Below are 25,146 nucleotides of genomic sequence, written 5' to 3' on the forward strand. Positions count from 1 at the left end.
CAGGGAAGGGGGTTGGAGTTCAGGAGGGGTGCAGCAGGGGGCTCAGGGCAGGGGTTTGGGCTACAGGAGGGGTGCAGCAGGGGGCTCAGGGCAGGAAGGGTTCGGGCTCCGGCCCAGCGCCACTTACCTAAAGTGGCTCCGGGGTGGCAGCGGCGCACACTGGGGCCAGGTCAGGCTCCTTGCATGCCTTCCCTGGCCCCATGCCACGCCGCTCTGGGAAGCGGCCGGCACCACGTCCCTGCGCAGCCCTTGGGGGAGGGGTGGGCACAGGGCTCCTCGCGCTGCCCTTGCCATGCCTCCAGGTACCTCCCCCAAAGCTCCCATTGGCTGCGGTTCCCCATTCCCAGCCAATGGGAGCTTTGGGGAGTGGTGCCTGGAGGCAAGGGCAATGCACGGAGTCTTCTGCCCCCCTCCCCAGGGACATGGTGCCAGCTGCTTCTGAGAGCGCCTGCGGCACCATGGGGGGCAGTCTTGCTGGCTGGATCCAGAGCCCTGCAGGGCTGGATCCGGACTGTAGTTTGCTCACCCCTGGCATGGTCAGTATTGCCAGCCCCAAATGTTTAAAAAAAAAAATCAGGAGATTAACTTAAGGGGAAAAAAAAGTCACACTTTTTAGGTTTGGGGTTCTTTGTCTTTTTTTCCTCCTTTTAAGCCTTAAGAGTATACTCATGTTACATTGTAAAGCTCTTCTCGACAATCATGAAGGCTAGAATTTTGTTTTGTAATGAAAGCTGAAATTCTCATGTAATCACATGTCTCCAGAAGCTGGAGTTTTAAGAAAATACACCGAATTCAATTATCACTCTAAAAATCACAAGAGTTAGTAGCACTGCCTAGGGGTCCATGCAGGAAGGCATATACTGCCTATTAGGTCCCTGAGTGTTTGGCATCTAAATTTTACTTTAAATTGGCAGAAATCTTTCAAGTAAAAAGAAATGCAAGTTTCTATTTAGAAGCTTTGTGAATCATCATTTTGATGACCATCAAAAACAAATGATCCTGCCATAGAGACAGAAAAACCAGATGGCTGCATTGTTAGAATCAGCTGAAAAATGCATTTTATTCTAGTCTCAGAAGTCAGAAATATGTAGATGTAGTTGACCATTTTCAAAGACACAAAGCTTAAAACAAAGTTTCTGGGGAAAGTTTGCCATATTGCTTTTCCTTTAATATTTCCTACGGGTTACATTTTGCTGTGTCTCAAAGTGAATTTTTTTTTCCTTTAGGCTTTATCTGACTTCAGCTCCCAAGGGAGACTGACATGCAGCTGTATATTTATATCTTCCTACTGAGTGAAGGCTTTGAGTAGTTATATTTGGTTATTGTGCTATGGGGAAATTATGGTGATTTAAAACCATCTTTCCTAAAGACAGATGGAGATTCTGATCTCACTTGCACCACTAAAAATTGGGAGTAACTCCATTGTTATTCCATATTTGCACTAACAAAACTAGATCAGAACATGGCTCAATATTCTGAAAATTGCTATCACATGAGATTATTATTCCTGAGGGAAAAAATGAATGAGGAGAGACACTATATGAGATTGTTTTAAAACATTTTTGACTCCATTAAAAATCTTTACAAGTGACTTTGCAAGTAATTAAAGTGATCATGGAATTACATATTGCCTACAACTGTAACTTTACAGTTTTGCTTTTACAAATAGACAAAACCGTTAGTGGTTAGCACTAGAATACTTAACACCACATCAGAAATCATAATAAGCTTTCTAGAATCAGCAATTCTCCTTACAGTACAATATGAAAGAATATGAGGAGAATACACATGGGTAGTCTTCAGTATACTAATAATCTTAGCATGAAGTGCTTCCCTGAACAATTACTCTGAAACCTGTCAATAATATTGTAACAGCCGTGTAAGTCTGTATCTGCAAAAAGAAAAGAAGGACTTGTGGCACCTTAGAGACTAACCAATTTATTTGAGCATAAGCTTTCGTGAGTTTCATGCATCTGATGAAGTCAGAAGCTCACAAAAGCTTATGCTCAAATAAATTTGTTAGTCTCTAAGATGCCACAAATAATATTAATGCATACCACAAGGTGCATGCTTCATAGTGCACAATGAGCAAGAAAAGGTACAAACAATGTACTCATTGAACATTAAAAGGTGTCATCATTGCATCATCCTGGCTAGGGCACAGCTGAAATGGCCAACCCATACCTCTCTAATCCTGTCACCCATGTAGACTTCTTTCCCACTCCATATGCTGGACTTCTAGACAAGTAAAGCACTAGTTGGAAGACCTTTAAAATGAACACAATAGTTGCTTACCAACAGCACAACTCCAGTAAAAGGGACAGCATAGTAGTAGCTGGCCACTCCACACCATGGAGATGCAGTCAAAGGCTTAATTTTTCCCCCTCTCAAGGGCATTTCCAGGCTGGTCAAGTGATTTTGGGTTTAACTATTTTGCTAAACACATTAAGAGACCTCACCTTTCAGGGTGACCAGAATTCCAAACACAGAACAACTTTCAGCCTTTCCCTAGGCTCAATAGTCCATCAGCCCCCCTAAGCCAAAAATATGGGCCTACCCAGCTTGGGTAGCTTAACTAGCTCTTTCTTCCAGGGTCTGTGTTCTGTCTGCTCCCAGGCCTTTTCCACAGCTGCTCCTGGGGGCTTCTCTAACCTCCCTGGGTAGAGAGCCTTACATCAGTTTCTGGGACAGCAAACAAGTACTATCCCCCACATTTTCACTTAGGCTGATGAAAGGCTGACCTTTATATGTCCCAGAAGGCCTGGCTCTTAATTACCTGCTCTCTCAGTTATGTGATTGGAAGACAGCGGGAGGGAACCAGGCATAGGCCAGAACTGGGACTTGAACCCCTTAAAGGCCCAGCTTACTCTGTTAGAGACTGCATTTACATATTAGCAGTCAAGCCTATTTATAAAAGCCCCCTTTGTGGGTTGGTACTATGGGTGAAAATCACCTGCATAGAGAGGGCCCACAGGTTTAATGCATCAATTAAGCCTAACTAAGGACTTAATTGGAACTTAACAGGTTTCATGCTGATCCTCTACACAGGTGAATTTCAGATTTCATATGTTTTAAAAGTTTCTATACTGGCTCTGTTGCAATAAGTTACACATTGTACACAGTGTCCTTAGAGGCACTGAAAATGTAAATACACAGCTCCTGGAGAGAGACTTTAGCTTTGCTGGAAAGGTAATACATAGTTAAAGTCCAAGGTACATACAACCTGGGTTTTTTTTAATTATTATTTTTATTTCAGAGGAAGCTCTACATCTTTTTGCCAAAAGTGACAAATAACTGAAAAGAACCTCACAGTAGCAACTGGAACTCTGTCCCACCTCCCCTTGTGCATTAACAAGCTTTAAAAATATGATCATAGGTTATTAAGTCTTACAGTCAGGGATCCCATAGGGGGAAAAAAATGTTAATATAATTAACGACTATATTTTAATGCATATCCACAAGGGGGCTGACTTAAGGTTGCACAAGCAATTGTATATCAAGCATTTCCTAATTTTCAGGTGCTTGTCATTACAACCAAAATAACATTCTTATATTAAAGGTTTTAGTTATGTATTTTTCTAGTGTTTTAGAAGGAAAAGACAAAACATACTCTTTGTGTGCAACTGTAACTATTTCCATTATGAATCTTCAGCAGGTTTTGAATCCTGAATTTTCAGGATGGCAGCACAGCCTGCTACCACTTAAGCTACAGGACTAAGTACTCTTGCTAGCCGCAAGAGAAGGCTGTAATCCCAGAGAATGGTTGGGCTGGTGGGTGCAGTGTGCTGAAGATGGTTGGTGGGTGGGGTGAGGAGTTCAGCCTGTCTCAGTGCAACTCTTGCTCTTCCACTAGAGGTTGGGAGAGCTCCAGCCCCATGTGTCACCTTGAAAAGGCCATTTAATGGGGATGGAGAACCCAACCTCTCTCTCTTCCCTTTTCCCCCGTAACTACTAGGGCAGCTCCCAGGTTTTCCCAAAACGGTATCAGCAGCAGCCAGAGCAGCTGCAATGTTGGTCAGCCTAAGCTTAGAATGATTGTGTTTGGTTATTATTTTGGAAGGCTGCCAGAATTGTCCTTAGGAACACAAGCAACAGAAAGGAAATGGTGAGTTTTAACAATTTTTATCTCAGCAAAAGCTGAACAGAATTTCATGGGACAAAGAAAAGGCAATTCCTTAGCCCAAGGGATTTCTCTTGCCAAATATCAAAGGTCTGCTGAAAACAATGGAGCTTCTCAAAGAAAAGGTCACAAGAATACCTTATAATGTAAAGTAAAGTAATGTAATGGAAAGTTAAATATAGGGATGGCTTCTAGGTCACCCTATCGTATATAATTAGAAAAAGGTTACATAATTTGAACAAGGGGAGAAAAGAATTAATGTACAAGGTAGAAGGATGAAGAGTGTCTGGTACAATATCTTTGTTAATATCAATCATTAAGCTTTTCTCTTTAGGGGGCATTAAGTACAGTCTACATCAGTTTTGGTTTATGTACCCTGTAACAGAACAATGAAGCAAATGTAGGTACTAATATGATTCTTATTTACTAAGCTGTTTGCTAGTGTCAGCACCATAAAGCACTCTGAAATTGTTTGAATGTTCCAAGGTGTGAAAATAAAAAGTGTTATGCTTATAGCAATTCCATGAGTTTAGCATTCCATCTGTTAATAAATACAATAAATAGAAATATGTATATAATGCATTATCTCTTCAAAGAACTTATAAGCATAAACAAATTATTGTCATAACATGTAAGTTTACTAAATATCGTTATTCCTGTTTTACAGATGGCGGGCGGGAGGGAGAGCATGCGGAAATAAAGGCATTTGTGAAAGGGCTACAGTATGAGAGCCAGGATTAGATTCAGGAGTTTCTGGCTCCTTGACACTGTTTTCCTTGAAAATTTCCTTTATAGTGTTTTCCTTTCTTTCCCCCAAGCAGTTCCAGTCATAAGTTCCCCCCTTTCTTTCCCCCAAGCAGTTCCAGTCATAAGCATTAGAGAGGATATGAAGTCTACCTCATTTCTTCTGCAACCCATGGAGACTAAAAATCCTTCAATGTCAAGTTTAGCATGCTAGTGGGCCAATTCTGTTTGATGATGCACACAGGGGCCAGTGTGAAGAACCTGCCCCAACAAACATCATAAAAGGGTACCATGAGGTAGGGCCTATGGGAATAATTGGCAATGAGGCAGAAATAAGGATGGTGTGTCAGGAAGGTGCGCACACGAGCAGTTTGGTATCTAGAAGTATTGGGGTGCTCCCACATTGAGCTGAAGATGAAGTTAGGCTATAAGGTCTAGCTAAATTATAGTTAAAGGTATTAACCTGCATCTACATTAGAGAAAAGTTCATGGTTAAATTGGGGTTAGCTAACACCAACCTAATCTCAATCTCTTTTCCTAATCTGTACAGTTAAAACATCTTTTTTCAAATTATGAATTATACCTCAGGGTCCGTTTACTATATTATGACAGAGGTCTCTTAGTGATAACACTCATATGCTTATCAACCAATACAAGTCAATGCACCTAATATATTTCATTAATATCAGGCAAGCCGAAAACTATGAGTGATTTTAGATTCAGTTTTCTCCTTTCGTATCTATTAAACTGGACAGATATACTCTTAATGGGTCTCCTAGAATCTGGCAGTACTTGGGGTTAAAATAGCAAAAAATCAAGCAAATTCTTCAATACATTTCAGTAACCACTGTGGCACAATATTTATCTGTGCAGTAGTTGCCTATAGCTTCACATCTGAAAAGTCCAGTCAAGTGCAGAATTCCAGGAGATTTCAGTAATAAGGCAATGTAATAAATCAGTTTCTATGAAATTTGCACCTTTCAGTGTATTCAGATATATAGGATACAGTACTGCTTTAGGCATATATATAATAAATACATTTGGTTATCAAATTAAAAAAATATGAAGGAAACAAGCTGACACTTTAAATAATGCATATACCTGCACATGATTCTCCTTCTTCTACTGAGGCATAAAAGAGCTAAATATATACCATCCGCTCCACATGAAATGGAACTGACAATTTCACCACATGCTTGGTAGAGGCATATTTTAAGTTGGCAGCTGATGTCACTGTTACAAGAGACAATAGATATTTCAGGTCAATCACGTGCAGCACCACATCAGTATTCAGGCATGCAGTAAATTACAAAAACAGGAATTATTGGAAAATAATGTGTTTGAGTAACACTGTATGTATGTATGTGTATACATACATAGAGAGCAGAGCCAGACTTCTTTTTTTTTTTGTGGCACACAAAAACTCCCATTGAATCCAGTTTTGGGATAGAGACAAAATGGAGTTAAGAAATAAAGCACCTTTTCCTTAAGTCCTAGAGTAAAATTTTCAAAAGCACTGAAAATGCAGGCACTTAAAAGCCCAAATCACATCTTATCTCTCAGAACAGGAGCTGAAGCATGCTTGATAAGATAAAAAAATGGAGGCATACATTTTCACCAGGTTTTCAAAATGTCTCCTGATATCTACGCTGAATTCATTATGGCCATTCACCTACATATTTGTGTGTGTGTGTGTGTATATATATATATATATATATATATATATAAACATACCCATACACACACACATTTATATGGTTAGGAACATATTATCATTGTGGACACTTGCAAAATTCAAAGTTGTATTTGCTTAACAAAATCTGGCACCAGTATTTTCTAATGGTTTGTTGTATACACCATCTGCCTCAGTAATATACAACTCCTAAGAATCAACTGAAAGAAAGGGAGATTTTGTTCCTCTATACAATTAACTATAACGGGCTCAGGACATTATGTAACTATAGTACTGTATTGCTAAAGGGTATTTTTATTACTTTATGGCTTTGACATTTCCATTTCCTAATAAGTACATCTTAAAAATTAGCCATGCATAAAACCCTAGTGACAGTGACACATTCTTCTGGCTGACATCCTCAAGCACAGAAATATTTTTCTTTAAATTGTAATGGTGGAAAATATGTTTTTGTATTGGTATAAAGAAGTTACATTATTAAAATAAAATTATTTTAAAGAGCAAAAAGCATTCTTCTTTGCACTTCTTTTGGTTCACACTGGGAGGGCTGAGTCTTTCCATCTGCTATGCTTGCTGTTACTACAGATGGTCAGATTCTGTACATATGGTATGTACATATATAAGCTGAAATGAGTGCTACGTTAGGGTGGAACTGACCTATAATATGCAGCAGAATGTCTAACTTCAATATATTGGTGAAATGTACCAGTTTCATTTTTTTAAAACTTTTACAGCTGATGGAAGTGAGGTAATATTGTTTAAGCCTAATGATAATATGAGCAGCTGCTGAGAAAGCATTTCCCAAAGAGTCCTTCATGAACTAGGATAATCAAGTCCTTTTGACTTCTGTTGGAAAAAAGAAAATGTTTTGTCTGTTGTAATACATCCAGCCATGTTAGCATTCAAAGATGCTGATATTCAACCAGTTACTGTATTTTTTTTTGTCTAAGAAGCCAGTGCTGTATGAGGTTTGAGCAGTCTTCCTGCGGGGTGCTACTCCCATTGACTGCAACAGTCAGACAGGGAATTTGTTCCTCCTCTGATTATTACAGAGCAATTGGCTGAGCAAATGAAGTTTGGCGCTAAACCTGCTTAAAAATTAATGTAGGATTTGGATTCTACCCTGAATCTGGACTGGAGTTTAGGTCATGATGTATCAGCATCTAAATCTCAGACTGTTCTTCTGAGATTTCAGTCACATCCAAAAATAGGAGCAAGTCCAGTTTTGGGACTTTTGCCTTGAATGCAGCTTAAAAGCATAGGATTCAGAATTGGCTCTCTTCTCCCCCACAAAAAGACCCCAAATTAAAAAAGGGTTGGATTTGAGGTTCCTGTTTTGGCCGATCTCTATTATTCTACAGTGTCAAATACACTGTTGTTGCTTAAATAAATGATGATCAGAGCTGGTCAGACAATGGAAAAAAATACCCCTCTTTTCAGCGTGAAACTGGCACTTTCCACAGATCCACATCTAAAATTACCAGATGTTTGACTAATTCTGGCAGCTGCAGTGCCTGATTAGGGCTACAGAGGGCTCTTGAGTACCATTGGTTTATGAACCCTCTTCCCAAGATAAAAATATTCAGTTTCCATAAAGTTATTAGGTTCATCTGGACATGCTAGAATCCTTTTGAGCCATGTGATCTTAAACCCATACACCACAAACTTAACCTGTTCCCAGCTGGTTGATTACAAATGTTTAATTTCCATTAGTTTCCCTTTTCCAACCTTCCAGCTTTCTAGTAAATGGACTGAAGCTACATGCTGTAATAGGAAGAATCATATCTTACCTAATAGTAGTTGCTATGTAGTGCAGGGTGTCCTTTGTTGTGGCAGTGGGAGTCATGCAGCAGGCAATGTGGAGGAGCATCATTGCGCTAGCCATTGCCAGATTTCCTCTCTCTTTTCCCATATCCATTACATTCTAGTGTAATGTAATGTAATGGCTACATTTGGCAATTTGACAAAGAGAATTTGTGTTGGAAAGATACAATGATTGCTCTTAATTCTCTTGCCTTTTCTTCTTCCATTTTAATGCCAGTACATTACTCCCATTTGACCTTATGATAGCTCTTCTTGTGTGATGAAAAGGTGCCATATCCAGCTACAAGTGTAGGAACTGTATTTATATTAATTACCTTTAAATTGTTTGCTACATTTCTTAAGAAACCTTAGACTACCTTTTTTCTCTCTTTTTTTCTCTCTTTTCACAGGTTTGCTTTGTGAATGTAGATGCAAACAAAGATGATTGCAGTGATGAGCACTTAAAACAGGTATCAAATTAGGACAGGCCTAATAATGTGCACAATACATATGTTCATGTTATTCACAGGACGGTGTGATGAGAACGAGAGAGAGGCCCAAACCATATTCCTCGGCATTATTCTCTCTTGTCCCCTCTGAAACTTTGCCAGGACTTTGAAACCTAAACATGGATCTAAATTTTACAAATGGACACTCATTTTAATATGGGCTGAATCAAAACTCTGGATTTGAACCACTCAAACAACAGTGTTTGAAATTCAGATTTGGGTCCAGTTCTACACGTGTGGCTTTATGCCCAACTCAGATGCCAGCTACTAGAATTTTGTGGTCTAAGTTCACAGTGCCTATTTTGTAAGTGGAGTTCCTGCTAAGTCTTGGTTTTATAAAAGAAGTGTTTGTACATGTGTTGTAGTTGTAGTATTTTGTCTTGACACTGCAGTACATAAAATAGTCTCATGGCAGCTTTTCCTCCTATCATCAAGCAAATCTTGAGGCCCTTTTACTTAGTTATTTACATTTTACTCAGCTGCTCAGTCTTATTTGGGCAAACTCCAGACTTTGGAGACTTTAGAGACTGGTTAAAAAAAATGTTTAAGGACCTAAGGATTTGACTCATTGGATATCTGCTTATTTACTGAGCAGAAAACCAGGACACTCTTTAGTAATTCATAAAACCAGCTGGACATACAACTGAAAATGTGCATCCTCCTGAAATGCTCAAGTCATGTGGTTATGGGAAGAAAGGACATTTTGAAAGTGTGGCACAAAATGAGCTTTTATATAGGGCCACAGAATGGAAGCTTAAACCTTCCCTTACTGCCTCCATCATCCCATGCTGGCATCAGAAATACATGACAAGTGCACACATCGAAGGAGGGGGGGGTCTATTGGCCATACTCAAAGTGTTCCTCAGTGAAATACTGAGATTTGTTTGCTGGGGCCATTCTCAGTTCAGTTGAGGACTGCCACGTTATTTTCCTAATTGCCATCTGCCAGCGATTCGCTAGAAGGAAGTCTTTCTACAAGCAGCTGTCGGTAGCCTCAAGCTGTGAAAACTTAAACATCAAAAATATATACAGCTTCCATAGGCAAATGGATTTTTCTGATGAATCAGTTGGTTAAGTGTGGATACCAGATTGAGAAGTTTAACTTCACTGAATCCACAGAAGTACTAGATTATTTTTTTATTTATTTACAACTTCAGTATTTTTTTAAAGAACTGATGCTATGTCAGGTCATGGGGATTGATTAATGAGTAAGAGAGCCTTGATAAAGGCCAGAGCCTGACACCTGCACAAAACCCAAGTAAATGAGTTTTACGCAGCACATCTTTGCAAAGGGCTAGAGTTAGAATCCTCTCCCACAAGCACAAATCACCATTGGAGACTCCTCACAGCAACATGGGGTTTGACCCATAGATCCACATAATGGTGCCTTCGCTGGCCATGTCCCTAAGCTGTCCACAGGCCCCTCCAGTACAGTGGTACAGAGAGGGTGGAACCCTACTTTGCAACATTCCCTCCCTCCTTGCATGGCCCCTCCACATCTGGGATACCCCATGCCCTGAAAAATGTCAGGTCTGTTACCTCAGAGGCCCTACATATGTGGCCTTACATATGTCGCCTTTCGACAGGTCACAGGATTTGGCCTTCTAGAAATAGAGTTACCAGTACGTAGTCTGAATGTTTCTTAGGTATAAGTGGAAACTAGTGTTTTTTCCTCTGTGGTTAATGAACATTTTAAAATATGTGCCACCAAGATGAAAGTTTGCGTATTATATAACAGCCTCTAAAAGGAAGATCGGTCTTTATGCATTTCTATGTATAATTTACAATGACTGTCAAAATCTACTTTTGACACTATGGATTTAAACAACATGCTAGTGCAGTGAAAATATTTAAGAGAAGTATATAAAAGATCTTGGCATAACTGTGAGGCACAAAAATGTTTATATAAGTTGTTCAGTGCCGTATGTTACATATTGGTGCTGTCTGTTAGGATTTCAAATCATCCTTTTGTCACCTATAAAATAGAGTTTATACTGTGCTATAGAATATGTTACAAGGGTTCTTGGTTACAAATTTAAGACATTTCTTCCCAGACCTTTCCCTTTGATTCCAAGCAGGAAAAAAACAGGTATTTCAAATGTTATGGTTTTCCAGCCTAAGTAATCTGATAAATATGGTAATTTAAGCAAGAGAAAATACAGAGAAAACACTACAATAACAGAAAAATTATAGTTAAAAAAAGACAAGTACTTTTTTTGTACTAGACTAAAAATGTCAAAAATGAATTGAAGCACTGAATTTAAGTTTTATGTCAAATATTAATACTTAGTTATATCTGCAGATCAATGTATTGAAAAGTAGATTGTTCCCCGTAACTGAATTAGGTTTGCCAAGCCAGCCATTTGTATTATGTATAATTTAAATCAGTGTAAGGAGAAATGTCAGTACTATAAGCTTATCATTTTGAAGATAAAGAGGGGGGAAATGAAGTATCTTTGAATTGTATTGTAGTTAAAGCACAGGACTGGGTGTCAAGGTTCTGGATTCTTTTAATGGCTATGCCACTGATGTGCTGTACTTTGTCATGTATAAAGTGGAGATAATAATGGTTACGTGTTTCAGAGACACTGTGATGTTTAATTACTTATTGTTCATACAGCACGTTAAGAGCTTTAGGTAAGCTCTTTGGGGCTTGGAGTCTTATTTTGTTCTGCATTTGTACAGCACCTAGCCCAGCAGGGTCCTGATCCATGGCAGGGGCTCCCAGGTGCCACTGCTATACAAATATTATAACAACAGAGCAACATATCATCATCATCATTAGTAGTTTATCTTTGTTCAAATGTACTGTGTATATATGTAAAACACATGCCATATAGAAAGTTACTCTGTTTTCACATCACAAATGATAAGTTATGAAACCAAAGTATCTACAGAGTATATTAAATCTAAGAAATGGATGTTTAATTCGAACAGTGTATTGAATACATCATTGTCAATATAGATTTAAAACTGAATTAATTTCATAGGGCAAAATCCAGGAGATCTTTTTCCAGAAAAACTCCTTTTGATTTCTTGTTAATCATAACCCTGAGTAGGAACTACAAGATTTGGCCCATACTAATAATTATGTAATCCTTTTGTATTTTACATATTAACACTGTGTCCATAATATTCCCATTCACTCAGGAGCTATTCATAGTATAAAGGCCAAGACTTTTGATGGGCATAGGGACTGAACTGACCTCTGATCCCTAATGCTGTCATATTTCTAGGGCAGTGTGGGAACATTTGCACTGCCACTGCTGTAATTGTTTGGTACATAAACAGAGGACCTGCATTTTCAGTGCTGCCAATTCTAGTTCTGGTATGTTTTGAGAACTGAGTTCATTTTTAAAATGCATTTAAAAGGAATGCCTACCAAGTGTCCTTTAAATGTTTATGGATGCAACAGTGTAACTCTGACCAGGCTGAAGTAGAGTGGTGTTTTCAACCATAATTTTCTTATTGCAGAGATTGATGAGTGTCTCTCCAAATCTCCCAAAACTTATCAGCTCTATGAATGTACAACCACCAAAAGAAAACGAAATAGTCCTGCTGAATGGATTAACTTCAGGAAACCTTCAGGCTGATTTTGAAGTTTCTCAGGTAGGCACTATACATTTATCTTTAGGAACACATCACAGCCGTCAAGGACAGTGTACACAATCTGAAAGAAAAGAAGCTGCAAGCACAGAGCCAAGTGCTGGCTTGAGAACCACACAGGTATGTACACATAAAAAGAATAAGCTTAGCTGTTTAAACACCATTTATGCAGCTACATAGTTAAAAGCCCAAATCAGGGGGAATTGGGGGGCTGAACTGAGATAGGAAGGGGTGGAGCCAGCGATCAGCCTGTTCCCCTTCAGATCCTATGGATATCTAGATGAGAGTTAATTCTGCCGTAAGCGTATTAACTCAAACTCTCATTCAGGACCCCTCATAGCTACTTCTGTGCAGCATCCTGAGAAGGCAGCTAATGGTGGCATAGCTCATTCAGGATCCTGCTTCCAGAGACAATCGGGGCAGAAGGGCAGCATAGACAGGCAGGGGAGAGGATTTAATGCTTTGGATTCATGGGGGCAGGGGAGAGGGCGGGGCGTTAGGGCAGAGCTGCTGCAGATTCCCTTTTAAGTAAGGTCCTGCTCCTTCTTCCCACTGGCCAGCCTGCTGTAGCAATCCTCCCTGTCTTCATCCCCAGCCATAATGGCCTCATTAGGCACCTTTGAAAGGAATTCATGATGGTGCTTTAATATCCCTTGGGCTAAATTCTCTCGGGAATTCATTTACCTGTGGATACATTTAATTGCAGAACAGAAGAGCCTGAGAGCTATTAACCCCATCAATGCTTGTCCCTGCTTTACTCTGCAACAGTAAAACTAATTGGTTACTTTCTCCAACTAAGATACAAGAGTAAAGATTAGCATCCAACCCCTTCACTCTGATAGCTCTGGAATGCTCCAATGGCAGCAATGAGTTGCATGCCAAGAATTCTCAACTTCCAGCACCACATATAGATAGGAAGCAAATGTTAAATGGTAAATGAAAACAATTTTTAAACATAGATTTTAAAAGTATAGCTACTTATTAGAGTGACAAATTTTTTGTAGCTCTGTGTTATTCTCATAAGACTTTGTGCCTTTATATTCATACCTGTGCCAAGGGGAAAGGATGAAAATAGCTCCGTTTATTGGGCCTGATTCTGATCTCATTTATCCATGTGTAAATCAGGAGCAACTTCCTTAAATCCATAGAGCTACACAGCAGGTGTAAAACCTGTCTAAGTAAAATTAAAATCAGAACAGGTTATCTTCACTAGCAATGAGCAGCAGGGCCTGTGCACCCCTGTGAAATTAATTTGTGCACATAAATCTTTGTGAGAGTGCCCTATAATCTCTGCATCATCTGAAGATCATTGCATTTTATGTCCTACTAATATGCTCCTTTTTAAAGACAAAATTGGTTGGTTATTGAGTTTACTTGCTATTTATACCTAATGGCTGCATTTAAAAAAACATAAATAATATGTCATAATGGCATGGTGCATTTTAAATACCCAAGAGCTCCATTGCACCAGTAAGGAGCAATGAACAGCCACACCACTTCATAGTTGCTCCAGAAGGCGCAGGAGATCTGATGTCTGTTTGATGGCCTGTGAGTTTGGTGATCTCAATCCATTCTTCAGGATCCCAGTAAACAAGTGTTCATATCACAAAAAAACACAGCTCCCTTGCTGGGAGGTCAGGACTGAAACAGAAATCTAAACTGACATAAACTTATCACCTGAGAGGTGCTCTCTCCATGTCAGAATGAGTTGAAATAGCTTTAGCATCAGGAAGCATTGTGCTAATTCGGTCCTTGTCATATTTGTCTAGAAAAAGAATTTCAGGGATGTCATTCTTTTCACATGCATTAAATTCACACACACACACACACACACACACACCCTACCTCATTTTCACTTTGATTCTAGTCTGTTTCATTTCCTGACCCTTAAACACTAATAAAAAGAACGAGAAGTACTTGTGGCACCTTAGAGACTAACAAATTTATTTGGGCATAAGCTTTTGTGGGCTAAAACCCACTTCATCAGATGCATGCAGTGGAAAATACAGTAGGAAGATATATATATACACACAGAGAACATGAAAAAATGGGGGTTGCCATACCAATTCTAATGAGTCTAATCAGTTAAGGTGGGCTATTATCAGCAGGAGAAAAAAAAACTTTTGTAGTGACAATCAGGATGGCCCATTTCAAACAGTTGACAAGAAGGTGTGAGTAACAGTCGGAGAAAAATTAGCATGAGGAAATAGTTTTTAGTTTGTGTAATGACTCATCCACTCCCAGTCTTTATTCAAGCCTAATTTAATGGTGTCCAGTTTGCAAACTAATTCCAGTTCTGCAGTTTCTCGTTGGAGTCTATTTCTGAAGTTTTTTTGTTGAAGAATTGCGACTTTTAGGTCTGTAATTGAGTGTCCAGGGAGGCTGAAGTGTTTTAGCCCATGAAAGCTTATGCCCAAATAAAATTTTAGTCTCTAAGGTGCCACAAGTACTCCTCGTTCTTTTTGCTGATACAGACTAACATGGCTACCACTCTGAAACTTTAAACACTAATGTAACACTGCAAATTGTGTACTGGGACATTTGCAGAGGAATGTTTATATCTAAACATACACCTGGTTTTATTGATTTTTTTTTTTGTTGTGTAAATTTCAGGAAAACATATTACATTTTCAATCTAAAACTTACATTTTCAATCGAAGCTGACAGCATCCTAATGAAGTAATACATTTGTCTTTAATTCATATTTTTATATTTTGAAGTAATACAAATTTAATCTTATTCACTGTTTCACATTACTTTATTATTTTGCATTTTTTCATAGTACTCTTTGTACTAAATCGGAATTCAGTGGTAGCTTCTTAGTGACAAGTAATCTCAAAGCCTGTCAATCTTGTGCCCTCTCAGGTGCTAACAGATTTATTCATGCAGTTTTTCCACTCAAACATATTGTGTAGCTTGAAGGGAAAAACAGACCAGTTAAATGTGCTGTTACAGTATAACACTAATCCCAAGATTTTTACACTTAGATACTTATCTTACAGTGGCACCCAAAGTCAAGTCAGGACAGGGCTGTAATATTCTGTACAAACCCATAGAAAGACACAGATACAGCTCTGAAGAGCTTTCAGTCTAAGGCCCCACTCCTGCAATCAGAGCTACACAGGCTGACTCCTTCACTCACATGAGTAATTCACTCCAACTGAAGTCAAAAGAGAGGATGGAGGGTCTTGTCATTAAGGCATGTGGATGGGGACTTGAGAGCTGGCTTCACATTTTAGCTCTGCCATAAACTCTGTATATGACCTGGAGCAAGTTAGTTAGACCCAGGCCTCAACGTTATTTTGGCACTTAGCTCCCATTAGGCATCTAAATATCTATGAGGATCTGGGCCTTAATCTCTCTGGGCCTTAGTTTCCCACTGTAAAATGGGGATAATAGTACTTTCTTTCTCCCATCCCTTGTCTTTGGCTTCGATGGTAAAACTCTTCACTGTCTCTTACCAAGACCAAAGAGTGGCTCTTCTTCAACAAAAACAGACTCCAACGAGAGACTGATGAATTGGAATTAATTTGCAAACTGGATACAATTAACTTAGGTTTGAATAGAGACTGGGAGTGGATGGGTCATTACACAAAGTAAAACTATTTCCCCCCTCCCCTCCCCCCACTGTTCCTCAGACGTTCTTGTCAACTTCTGGAAATGGCCCACCTTGACTATCACTACTAAAGGTTTTCTTCCCTTCCCCCCCCCCCCCGCCCCCCGCTGGTAATAGCTCATCTTAAGTGATCACTCTCCTTACAGTGTGTATGATAACACCCATTGTTTCATGTTCTCTGTGTATATAAATCTCCCCACTGTATTTTCCACTGAATGCATCCGATGAAGTGAGCTGTAGCTCATGAAAGTTTATGCTCAAATAAATTTGTTAGTCTCTTAAGGTGCCACAAGTACTCCTTTTCTTTTTGTCTCTTACTATGTAGCACTTAACAAATCTTATTTGGGGTCCGTAGGTGCTAGTGTAATATAAATAATTAATAATGGTGCTTTGCACAGGCACAAGGCTAAGGGTAAGGGAAAGAAATATAGAGTATATACAATTTTAAAATATTATATTTTAATATTATAATAAGTAAATAACCCCATCCTTAACCGCCCTGCAAATAGTCATCCACAAGGCTGATTTGTTATAAGCATCACAGTAGAAATGGTCTTGAAGAAGAATGTAGAACCTACGCAAACCATTCCTTAAATAGCTTAATAACATTCAGAAACATGTATATGTTAATAATGGAGAGGGTTGCTAACTTCGACATAGCCAAAGGCAAGTAGAACAGTATGTCAATAAAAGGACAAGAAACTGAATTAAGGGTAAGCAATTTGGTAACTTTAAAAAAAAAAGTAGTCGTACTACAGCAGAGTGCTTTCTTACACCCGATTTATGTAAAACACTTTTGTAACTGAAAATTTCATGTCGAACAGTCTCATATTTGGCATAAATGTAACTGCACAGTATGTTGAAAACATCTAATTCACAAATTTTATTGCTTCTTTACAACAGACTGTTCCTGTATAATTATAAGGGGGAAAAGGGAAAAAAATAATTTTCAATTAAATAACTGTTTGATATTATTTTCCCCTCTAGTGTCCTTGGCTGGCAGATGTATGTTTGGTTCAATGTGCAAGGGGGAACAGAAAAAACAGCATAGGCTGCATCATCTTTGAAATAAACAAGTTTCTGATTGGACTGGAGCTTGTGCAGGAGAGACAGCTGCAGATAGAAACTAATATCTTAAAGCCTGAGGATGATACAAACTGTTCAGTGTCCTCAATAGAAGAAGATTTTCTCACAGCATCTGAGCACCTTGAAGATGAGAATGAGGCTGATGAATATAAAAATGGTAAAAGCAATGTAATTGACCATAAGTTTGTTATTGTTAAGTACTGCAAAATACTTAGGGTAATGCTCATATAAATTGCACTTGACATTAATTCATGCATACATTTAATTGCAGTATAGAAGAGGGATAATTGAAGAGATAAAAATCATTTTTTTAAAAATCTTTGCTCAAGAGATAGGGAACATGGTATTTGTATGCTAATTGTACAGTACAACACATTACTTTAATACAGTCATCTTTTAGAAAATGACAGCTGGTTATCTAAAGACTAATGTATCATTTTTATTTGTACAGGTCATGAAAATGTACATGTCACAGAACCTGCATCAGATATCAGAAAGCATAAAGGAAAGGGACTTGAGCACCTACATTATAGGAAGACCACGTTGCCATTTGCCCTTGATGACAATTGCTTTAATAAAGAAAACTTAGCTTCTGCTAAAAACTCTGCTGATTCAGAAGACTCACTGAATATTGTAGCTGAAGACAGCATCTTACAAACTGTGGATAAGTCCATCCAGCAACTACAGTGGAAGAATGATTTAGCTGGAAGAGTTAGGTCATCCCCTAACACTAAGAGCCTGGAAAGATCCCTTACAGATAACACTGAAAATTCCTATCCAGTATGCACTTCAGAAGGTGTATCTTTGACCAGAATGGCTAAGGAAGAACGAGCTTCTCAGTGTGACACAATAGCAAAACAAAACAATAAGCTAGACACAGAGGAGCATACGGGTGAAAGGAAACCTCATCTTCCTTTGCAAAATGAGCAAGCAATGGCAGGTCAATATGCTACAAATTTAGCAGAGTCTGTTCTGCAAGATGCATTTATTAGATTGTCCCAATCTCAACCCACTTTTACCAAGGAGGCTGCTATTAGCATCTCTGTAGGAAACTCCTTAAGTTCAGCAACTTGTACAACAGAAGACATAACTTCCCGATCATGGAATGAACTTCCAAAAATTGTCATAGTTCAAAGTCCAGACAGCTGTGAAAATACATTAGAATGGCCTGGGTCTGGTTTCCCAAATCTATGCCATTGGTCTGAATCAGAAAGTTCTGCTGAAATTTCAGATTACCTGCAGGAAGAGAATTCCAAAGGACACACCCAGAATGCACTGGAAGTAGCTTTGGCTTGTGCAGCCACAGTTATTGGAACCATTTCAAGCCCCCACGCTGCAGAAAGACTCAAAAGAGAACAAGAAGCCACCGACTCTAAAAGCAAAACAGTTGATAATGAAGAGGAACAGATAAAATCTTCACAAGTACTTGATAACTGTGCAGATACAGAATATTCATTTCCATCTGCTTTGTGTGGTATGACTCAAGTAGCAAGTGCTGTAGCAGTCTGTAGTCTTGGTGAAACAAAGGAAGATAAATACCCTGCAACTTCAAGTGGACTCTTATCTGCAGCTGAGACTTCTGCAGCTATTACCCTTCATTGTAGTATAGCCATAGGAAGCAGCATGGAGAAGTTGAACAAGAGCATTGCAGAGGCATTGCTCAAAGAGGCATCCATGATTTTGACAAAGCCCAATATATACAGAAATGTAGGGGACTTTATTGAGTCCATAAATGGAAGAATTATTGAAACAGCAACAAGGCCCCGGATTTCACCCTTGGATGAAGTAATTTGCGATGAACTCGCACAAAATGTATCAAATGTTATTCTGCGGCATTCTATGGAAGAGGTTGGGAAGAAAAGACAGCTACATCCTGGTTCAGACAATAACTCAGACTTCAGTACACATGGCATGTTTATGGAGACTGCCAATGAACTGCTTTTTAATGTGATATATTTCACTTGCAAGAAGATGAGAGAGATTGCACAGGTTGGTGACTGTTCACCTCTCTTCTCTGAGGACAAAGACAGATGGAGGGTAACAGAAACAGAAAGCCACGCAACACAGACCACAGGTACTCAACCATCACAGCAAGCCCCAGATCACACCAGTGAACCACTTAGTACTTTTTACAGTGCTAATGCTGGCAAAGATCTTGTAAATTTGACAAATACAAAAAAAGATAAGGAGGAAGGCGTGCCAAATACCATGGAAAGTGCCACACTGCGTTCAGACCTGCTGTGTAGTGTCAGTGGGCATAACTCACTGGTTGCAAAAACATCCCCCAAGAAAAGATATCTGAAAAGAGCCACAAGAGATTGCTACAGGTCCCCATATCAAAGCAAGAAAGACCTCAGGTCTTTTTCAGACAGAGAAAACACACTTACAGTCAATGAATGCAGACATGGTGTTCAAGAGCAGTTATCGTCTGATGCCATTGTGAACACAGAAAACCAGAGCAAACATAAGTGTGATGCTGTGCTAAATAATGAAGTCCAAGTTAGTGTGTCTTTATTAGGTAATCACATCTTGCTTCCTTCTCAGCCTGTGCTTCAGGTAAAACATCCAAGGGATACATACTGTGTAACAGATTTTGCAGAAGAATTAGCAGAAACCGTGGTCTCCATGGCAACAGAAATAGCTGCCATTTGTCTTGAAAACTCAAATGGTAAGCAACCCTGGTTCTGTGCATGGAAAAGAGGAAATGACTATCTGGTGACGCAGAGTTTATCATGCAGAACTATAAAAAGGAAGAAGGAATCGCAGCCCAATGGCTCAGTTGTTAGGAAGCACAGGCCACCTAGATTGAGTGAGATCAAAAGGAAAACAGATGAGCATCCCGAACTAAAGGAAAGACTGATGAACAGAGTAGTGGATGAATCCATCAACCTTGAAGATACTCCAGAGTCTGTCAGTATCTTTGCAAATGAAGTGGCTGCTAAAATTATGAGCCTAACTGAGCTATCCATGGTTGATAATGTCTGGCAGGGTCCAAACCATCCCAGAAACAGATTGCACTGTGAAAGATGGGGCCGTGCCAAGGGGTCCAGCTGTGAGAGCATACCAGAAGAGGATTCAGATTCCAAAAGGTCTATAAATACTTTGGGCCCAATGAATATTTTAAGTCAGCCGGGAAGCCAGACTAGTTCTGTCTCTAAGCAGTCTAGTTGTGAAAGTATTACAGATGAATTTTCAAGATTTATGGTGAACCAGATGGAAAATGAAGGGAGAGGGTTTGATTTATTACTGGACTACTATGCAGGAAAAAATGCAAGCAGCATTCTAACTTCTGCCTTGCAACAGGTATCTAGGAAAAACGGCCACCTCAACGTGAGACCAAGCTGCCCATCCAAACAGTCTAGCACAGAAAGCATCACAGAAGAGTTTTATAGGTATATGCTAAGGGAAATAGAAAAGGAGAATAAAGATGACGCTTCTTCCATCAGGAGTTCAAAGGAGTGGAGTGGCAGCTTGTTACCACCTTCTCCACGATCACCGTTTTGTTTTAGACAATCCTCTATGCCTGACAGCAGATTATCAAGTTCCAGGCTAACAGTGAATGCACCAGTCAAAGCAAAATCTTTAGATGGTTTTGCTCACAACAGCCACCAGGATTCCTTAAGTGTACAACAGGTCAGCACTGTATCTTCTTCAGGTCTTTGCAAGTCAGACTCATGCCTATACCAAAGATGTAGGACTGACCAGGTGACAGATATGCTGATTCATGAGACATGGGCAAGCTCAATTGAATCTCTAATGCGTAAGAACAAGATTATAGGGGATGAGGCAGAGATTACAGATGCTGATCAATTCCCCAATGATTCCCCACTGCATGTAGAACAATATGCAAACAGACTGGCTGCAAATATTGTTGAAAGTGGGAAAACATTAATTGTCGTCCATCAAGATTCCTTTGACTATACAAACCGGGTAGCAGAAGGTAGATCTCTCCCAAGTGTGACTCAAAGTCAGTCTAAACCCACAAGGGACAGAATAAATTTAGATGGGAAAAAAGAACAACTCAAAACCCATGAGTCCCTCCAGGGAAGCCATATAGGCTCTTCTGCTTTCCTGAGGGAAGTGCCTTTGATTCAGATAGAAACTGATCAAAGAGAAGAGCTGAATAAAGACTTAGAGCCCTTAACTTCTAGTATCATCCTTGCTGGGGAAACAAAGGAGCATCTAAACAAAGAAAAACCTCTAGCAGCATATTCTGGGAAGCACATGGTTTCAAGCTCCATGATAAATACCAAGTAAGTGACAGAAAAAGACAATTCAAAACACTGCTTTGTTTTTAAACTTTAACGGTATACAGTGGTTTCCGGGAGGGGTGTGGTGGGAGGAACTTAGCTTTTTCATTGGAGTTAATTTCCTATTATAGCCACCTAATGAAGGAAACAAATTGAAATACTATTATTTGCTGAAAAAGACCTGTATGTACAAGGACAGTAATTATATACTGAGGTGCGCTTCTAACACCACAGGATACATAGAACTGAATTCTGACTGTGAAATGGTTTACGCCTGAAAACCGAAGGTGGGAGGGAGTAAAAGGCTTAAACTATTTCAGCCTGGTTTGCACTGCCCTCCAGACCCATAGAGTTGACATTGTCCATGTCCTCTATGTTTTTAGTCACAGACAAGGCCAGATCTAGGAACGTGTGTTTTAGTGTGGACCTTATTGGTTTACCTGATGCCACTCTGCCTTCTCTCCTGTACTGATTAATCCTGTCTTGGCAAAAATCATCTCCACAGGTAACCATGTGGGCATGCACAGCTGGCTAACACCTAGGCTAAAACTAATGCTGCTTTTGTAAAAACAAAGACAGCAGAATTTGGCCTTGAACTGTCTGTTCTGTTCATTCACAAACTAGTTACTTGTGTGCCTGGAAAGAAGAATTAGACCTCTTACAACTTGATAGTCAGCTCTGTGATTACATCTGTAGGGATGGGTAATCTTGACAAACCTTGAGCAGGAAACAGGCCTCATTGAGCTGCAGCTCTTCTGTAGTGAAATGAAAAGCTTGGCTTCTTTGGTTCAAAGCATGTTTTTTTCTCTATTGAAGAATGCTAAATCTGTTTCTGTCTTGGTTTAGGAAAAATACAAGTCCTGCTATCTTGCAGCACAATCCAAAGATAGAGAGCCTAATTTTAGTGTGTGTTGATCCCAATTTCCACTGGCAAGAAAGCAGCTGTATACTTGTACCAGTAACTGCCCACACAAACAGGTGATTCTGTGGCAGGAGTGGAGACAGTGTGCAAATGTGGGTTGCACTCACTCAGTTACCAGTGCATAGTTTGCAAAAGCACAACTTGAAACCTGGTTTTTGCAAACTTGGCCCTAAATAAAGTCTTACAATGGAAGACCTAATTATTTTCTTGCCTGTCCAGAAACAAAAGAAAGAACTAGTCACTCATATGAGTCAGTAGAATGTTGCAAGGCTGTCTTGATGTAACTTGACATAACAATTGAATGATGAATTGGGTGCTCAAGAGTTACTGAATAGAGGGGATTTTCATCCACTGAATTGGCTCTGGATTTCAGGAAATTCAGAATACCCAGAAGCCTGTAGTTTTGGAGATTAACTTCAGAGGGAGTAAATTCAGGTTCTAGCTGAATGTAATTACATATTTATTGTTATATAGTTTTAATACCCAGTTTTCTGCAATAGGTAATCCTATATTTTGACCAACTCTATCTGAACTGCTCCTTCTGTATAGTATAGAGATTTAAAGCACTAGACACTGAACTATTATGAATATCTTGGTGGACAATCCACTCAGCAAATGTGTGCCTGCTTCTGATGTTGTTAAAGATACTGTTTGCTCTTTCTCTTGCTCAGGACCAAACCTGAGTTTTGCAAGGTTCTCCATGAAGACAGATGTGGGAATTTTGTGACTTATGTAGCTCATCTATGGTTGTAACAGGACTTGTTAATGGAGAAAGGAATGAGAGACCTTGGCTGAAATCCTGGCTCCATTGAAGTCAATGAAAAAATGCCCATTGACTTCAATGAGGCCAGGATTTCATTCCTTGTCACTGTGGGCAGAGGAGATCAGTAAGCTTCCAAAGCATAGAGATGCAGGGGTCGGTCATGCAGAGCTCACCACACAGGCAGGTGGGCCCCATATTATTCTTTCTTGGTATGTAGAGTGGGTGGGGAGAAGATACCACTGGAGCTGGAGAAAGGAAGATGACAGAGCAAGGCTGTATGCATCTGCACACTTTACATATGCTTGGGGGTGAATTCTGTTTGTGTGCAGAAAGTTTACATATAGGTAGATGAATTGAATAATGTGTTGACTTATCTGCTGTAGTCGACAAATATGCCCTGGTTCATCTGTGCCTTTGGTGAACAATTCTTGATGTGGCCATGTGAAATATACTGTCGTGGTACTGATGAAACAGTGTGGTTCAGTAACCGATTGATACACACATTTCAGCCCAGATACCCCACCAGAACACTGAGTAGCATGTTCCCGTTGCCAAGAAATACAAGCTGTACAATACAGACCTTGAATGACCCTCTGCAAAAGGAAAAGATAGAAAAGCTGAGGTTATATTACTGAAGCATTCCTCTTTCAAGTCTACTTCTATTTTGTTTAAAAGCAACTAAAAGAATGTCATTGTTTCGCTAACATTTAGTACTTGATATAACTCTTTAACAATATCTTGTTTCACTTTTGGTTAGTTAATACAGCAATGGAGAGAGAAAATAGTTGGAAGAGAAATGTAACATATGAGAAGCTAGGGTGGTGGGGAGCTCCTATGTAGGGAATACATTGGTCCCAATGCTGATCCACACACAAAACTCCTAGTGATTCTAATGGACTTTCTGTGTGTGAGGATCAGGACCACATGGAAAGACTGATCAGGCTGGGAAATTGCACTTGCAGTATCTAATTGCTTAATGGCTCTAAAAGAAAATGAAACACTTTATAAACTCAGAAAGCTACTGTTTCACCTTGAGTTAATTGTAATTCAGTTCTTGTAGCCATTTCAAGAGCCATTTCATTAGCTCTTTCTTATCATGCATTCATTTGAGGTCTTTTTTACAGTCTTTATAAAACAGAGTCTCCCTGCAGAGTAGATACCACAGTACCCAGGGCAATTCTCCTGAAGTTCAGTTCTGCTCAGAAAAGTGAGTCCCTAAAAATGTCATTGTGGGGATCCACATTATTGTTCCTTAGGAACTCCACATCAAGTGTGCAGAGTTTTAAGTAAAAACATTTTTTTTCTAATCACCGGTGCTCCAAGCTCAATTTGGGTTCAGAAAGTCAAGCTGTGTTCATGTACAATCACAAAAAAAAATAAAATAAAATAAAATAAAATAAAATAAAATAAAATAAAAGGCCTGCATGCCTAATTAGTCCTCCAGGGTATGTCTACACTGCCTCTGGGAGCAAGCCTCCTGGCCTGGGCCTACAGACTCGCCGTAGTGGGGCTCGCACTAGAGCGCTAAAAATAACTACAGTAGAACCTCAGAGTTAAGAACTGACCAGTCAACCAGACACCTCATTTGGAACTGGACGTACAAAATCAGCAGCAGCTGAAACCAATAAAAAAAGCAAATAGTATACAGTGCTGTGTTAAATGTAAACTATTTTTTTTAAAAAGGGAAAGTTTAAAAAACTATTTGACAAGGTAAAGAAACTTTCTCTGCTTGCTTCATTTAAATTAAGAGGGTTAAAAGCAATTTTTCTTCTGCACAGTAAAGTTTCAAAGCTGTATTAAGTCAATGTTCAGTTGTAAACTTTTGAAAGAACCACCATAATATTTTATTCAGAGTTACGAACAACCTCCATTCCCGAGGTGTTCATAACTCTGAGGTTCTACTGTAACTTTGCAGATGCTGGAGCTTGGGCTCTCAAGTCCACCCCCCTCAGACCCAAGCTTAAGAGCCCAACCTCCAACCGAGCTGCAATGTCTATACAGCTATTTTTAGTGCACTAGCATGAGCCCTGCTAG

The 25,146-nt window shown here is 39.4% G+C and overlaps 1 protein-coding gene across 9 annotated transcripts in view; it reads left to right on the forward strand.

Moving 5' to 3' along the window:
• LOC119861595 (SPHK1 interactor, AKAP domain containing) overlaps positions 1–25,146 on the forward strand; it is a 104,683-nt gene that overhangs the window by 68,536 nt on the left and 11,001 nt on the right. For all 9 annotated transcript variants that reach the window (XM_038416896.1, XM_043492405.1, XM_043492401.1 and 6 more), the window contains 4 exons: positions 8,771–8,830; positions 12,344–12,478; positions 17,079–17,334; positions 17,629–21,430. In XM_038416896.1, coding sequence (XP_038272824.1) covers positions 8,771–8,830; positions 12,344–12,478; positions 17,079–17,334; positions 17,629–21,430 — 4,253 coding nt within the window. The remainder of the gene's footprint in view (positions 1–8,770; positions 8,831–12,343; positions 12,479–17,078; positions 17,335–17,628; positions 21,431–25,146) is intronic.

This window comes from Dermochelys coriacea, chromosome 9 (genome assembly GCF_009764565.3).
Source record: "Dermochelys coriacea isolate rDerCor1 chromosome 9, rDerCor1.pri.v4, whole genome shotgun sequence".
NCBI classification, from domain to species: Eukaryota; Metazoa; Chordata; order Testudines; family Dermochelyidae; genus Dermochelys; species Dermochelys coriacea.